At 33.2% G+C, this 4,256-nt stretch overlaps 1 protein-coding gene across 1 annotated transcript; it reads left to right on the forward strand.

Annotated features, from left to right (window-relative positions):
- The first annotated feature begins 2,313 nt into the window (after positions 1-2,313).
- On the forward strand, positions 2,314-3,777 carry LOC149550934 (ethylene-responsive transcription factor 2-like). The gene is made up of 2 exons (XM_089790021.1): positions 2,314-2,639; positions 3,606-3,777. The coding sequence occupies exons 1-2, from the start codon at positions 2,314-2,316 to the stop codon at positions 3,775-3,777; spliced, it is 498 nt and encodes a 165-aa protein (XP_089646147.1).
- The last annotated feature ends 479 nt before the right edge of the window (positions 3,778-4,256 follow it).

Below are 4,256 nucleotides of genomic sequence, written 5' to 3' on the forward strand. Positions count from 1 at the left end.
AAATTTTGATTCTAATAATTTTGAATGTTTAAGCCAAGCTATACTAACTATTGTCATTTTTAGTTTTATTAAAATTGTTCTCTCTTGATTCTATTTTCACATTTATTTTCTACTTTAATAATATACATTTTTATACATGCATATGATAGGTCCTAATTGTCAACTAGATAATGTTTTTATATGGTTCCCTTATTATTATCATGTTAACCTATTATTGTCCCCTTTTCAACATGTAGGCCTGGCAAATAAGACTAAATTTTGATGATGTTTCATTTACTTTAGACTTTATATTTGCCTCAAGAAATTTTTAATTTAATAATTATGAATGATTAAACCAAACTATATTGACTATTGCCATTTTTTGGAAAAGGAGGGGTAAAAATTTATTAAGGCAAAAAGGAATACAACAAGGAGAGCTCAAAAAGGAGCTTGATCCTGAGCAACAAGATCATCAAATTCTTGCACCATCTCAAAGGAAAGTTGGCCCCTATCCATAATATTCCAACCTGGATCATGACTAGAAGCCCATTTGGCTAAACAATCAACAGCTTTGTGCCATTCACGAGGAATATAAGTGAACCTAATAAATTGAAAAGAGGTAGAGAAGAGAATAATTTGATTAACAATAGTGGCCAGCTGCCAACTAACATCCTTAAGCTCATGCGAGGAAAGAAAGTTCACCATCACTTGGGAATCAGACTCACAGATAATCTTACTCCATCCCCACAAGCAACACTGTTCCACAACATATAAAATAGCCTAAGCTTCCATGAGATTGTTAGTGTAATCACCCTTATGAACTAAGAAAAAGAATTTAACATCACCAAAACTACAACGAGCCACTCCCCCAATACTAGCAGGGCCTAGATTCCCTTGAGAAGAACCATCAGTATTAATTTTCAGAACTCCACAGGGAGGAGGAGTCCAATGCCCATCCCGATTTACCTAACATTTCCTCTGATGTTGAAGCTGCCTGGACATAGAAGGAAACCTTTGAGCTGTAGCCCCATCCTAAAGATGAAAGTTGAGGTAATTGCATATAGCAAGATCAACTGGATCCATAGCCCCATCTAGCTCACACTTCACTTGAATAGTTTCCTAAAGAGAATGTGAGATCTTCCACCAAAGATACAAAACACCAGGCCAAACATCTTGGAATATTCAACGAGTCCTCTCCAACCAGATATGCCAAAGCATGAATGATGGGCCAACAATCCAAGCAGCATGGAGAGGAGAAGACTTGGAGGGAGCACTACCCAAGCGGGCCTAGAACTCTGGCAAAGAGGAAGCATGCCTACAAGAGCAACCCCAAGCACTCCACCAAAGGTGCCATAGCTGAATACAATAGGAGCAATGGAAGAATAGATGGACAACATCAACTTTGGGCTCATATTATCATTCATTTATTTGCTACTTTAAAAATAAATTAATTTATACATGAAATATCCATTGAAATACTATACAAAGAAATTATGTTTTTTTAGTATTTGCATATGATACGTCTTATTGTCAACTAGTTATGTTTGTCTCTTTGTGTGAGATGATGAAGGAATCATTTGATAATTTTGTCACGCTCTCTAAAATATTTTCAACTATTATTATCAACTAACATGGCAAATACGACTAATGTTGATGATGTTTTAGTTTCTTTAGACTTTGTACTTGCCTCAAAAAATCTTAAATTTAATAAATTATGAATGGTTAAACCAAACTATATTGACTATTGAAAATTTTTAGTTTTGTAAAAAAAAATCTCTCTTATTTTATTTTCACACATGTTGATACATTTAACTATTAATTTTCACATAATATTAAACATTAAATATTATACAAAGAATGACTACTTTCTTTATAATTTAATGCCATCTTCTAGAATCCCAACTTTGAATTTAATACCTTATGTAATACACTTTATGCAAAGGTTCATTAACTAGTAATCAAATATTAAAATAATTTAATAAAATAATGTATTAATAATATTCTATACGCACCAACAATGAACCTTCACTTTAAAATTCACAATGACCATTACATTTATTATGCAAGGTACAATCAAATATTAAAATAATTTAATAAAATAATAAATTAATAATATTCTATACGTACAAACAATTAACTTCCCTTTAAAATTCACAATGACCATTACATTCATTATGCAAGGTACATTAATGTAGTGAAACTTCTTAAATATAAATGTATCTTGTTTGAAAAGCATTGGATGTAGGCAAATTCAATGAACATAAAAGGGGGACGACTTATAAAGCGTGCGACCAAACGTAATTTTTACACAAATGGTATTTTGCGACTGCGATAATGAGTACAATAACATCCGATGAAGCCCGTTGTTTGAAAGCAATTGCCCATTTCTTACTTGACGATGAAATCTCATATGAGACGATGAATTCTGAAACTGTTGTTTCGAGGAATGATCGAAAAAATCATTACAGGGGAGTGAGGTTTGTTAGGGCTCGTGGAAAATATGCTGCAGAGATACGAAACCCTAAAAAGAAGGGCTCCAGACTTTGGCTTGGCAGCTACGCCACACCCGAAGAAGCTGCAGCGGCATATGACCGTATGGCTTTCGAATTACGCGGTTCAAAGGCCATTCTCAACTTTCCTCTCAACCTTCAGTTCGGAGAGTATGTTAATCCTTTCCTCAATCTTTCTCTTCACAAGGAAAAAAAAAGAGGGGGAAAAGGAAAGATAAATCTGAAATATCCCACTCAAAATAAAGTAGAGTGAACAATGAACAATTCTAATCTGATAGGTTGGGAAAGTCTATTTCGTAGATGTGCCATCATTAGTTAGTTTGATGTTAAGAGTGATTTCAGTCAGGTTTGTAAAAAGTTGTTGGTTTTGTATGAAACGATTAATTTGGGATCACATCTTTGAGGAAGTTGTATAACTTTGTATGTATAGCCGCTCTTCAATTAACTGTCGTACTTTTCATGCTGGGGTATTTAAAAATTGAAAGTTTGATTGAGTGTTCTTTATTTTTTTTGATAGATTGTGTGTTGCAAATTATATGCGGATATTGTTGCTGATATTTTCTCTTTCCAGAAATTTACAAATATAAATTGATTTGTACTTCTAAAGAATAAGTACAAGCTTCTGTTCGGAATGTGTCACAGGATTTTGTTTGGCTTTTCATAAATCAGCTGTTCTTGAAGGCTGTATGAGAATGTATAAATGGATGTGGATGTGTGCAGTTATTCCCTTCTTGAAAGTGGATGTAGGTTGTTTCCTATTTTGTTGTTATTTTTTCTGTTTTAGTCATTTTCTTGCTTGTTTTAAATTTACAATTGATAATAGAACTATAGCAAAGTATTGAGCAAAGATAGTGTGAAGAAGTTGGGTCTATTCATGGAATGGATGGACAAAAAAGAAGAATTTGGAGGAGGAAGCTAAGTTTGTTTGCTTTTCGATTATTGTTGCAATTGACAAAGAGAAAGAAGAGAACAAAGAGGCCAAAGATAGAGAGGAAAAATTTGTAACCTAAGAAATAAGGTTTTGATGTTTAGATAGAAATTTTGTTGTATGGAGAAGGAAAAGGAGAAAGTTGTTAAAATATGAATTGGGTTAAGGGACATATGAATTTGGTTAAGGGATAGGCCTATGTTTTTTGAGGTTGCCAAGTATAATGGCAGTGGTGAAAAACCATGTGATGTCAATGGGAATCACCGTGCTGTGGTAGCTGACAAAGATAGAGAGCTGGCATTTTACTTGGAGCTTCTGCAAAAGGAGCACATGGTTTGGCAATCTCATCCAATCCATTAACTGGTTACTAACTTCATGTTGCTAAATGTAATTAGTTCTAATTTATATTGAAGAAGATTCTACAAAATTGAAAATTTTAATTGGTCTTATTACAATGTATAGAATTGGAAATTCAAGGAATGTTAAGAAGCATGGCTATGCTAGTTGAACTTTAAGTGGAGATTGTTGCGAATGTGAAATCTAATGATCACATGATTGTTTGACTTCTCATAGTTCTTCACATGAAGTTTGTATGCACAATTATGTGTGTGCGTGTGTGTGTGTGCGTGCGTGCGTGCGTGCGTGTGTGTGTGTAGTTATGTAAATGTATCGATTAGTAATATATATTGAATCATAAAGTAATTCATGCTTCAAAGTGGATGTAGACATTTGAAAACTATTATAAAATTATGTCTTATATTTCTTTAATCTTCCCACTTTATATTTTTATTTTCTCATTATAAACAAATGTAATTTTACTTAATAGACATGTAAAAAAA

This window comes from Cupressus sempervirens, chromosome 6 (assembly GCF_028749045.1).
Source record: "Cupressus sempervirens isolate cs-2001-9-10 chromosome 6, ASM2874904v1, whole genome shotgun sequence".
In the NCBI taxonomy this organism is placed as follows: Eukaryota; Viridiplantae; Streptophyta; class Pinopsida; order Cupressales; family Cupressaceae; genus Cupressus; species Cupressus sempervirens.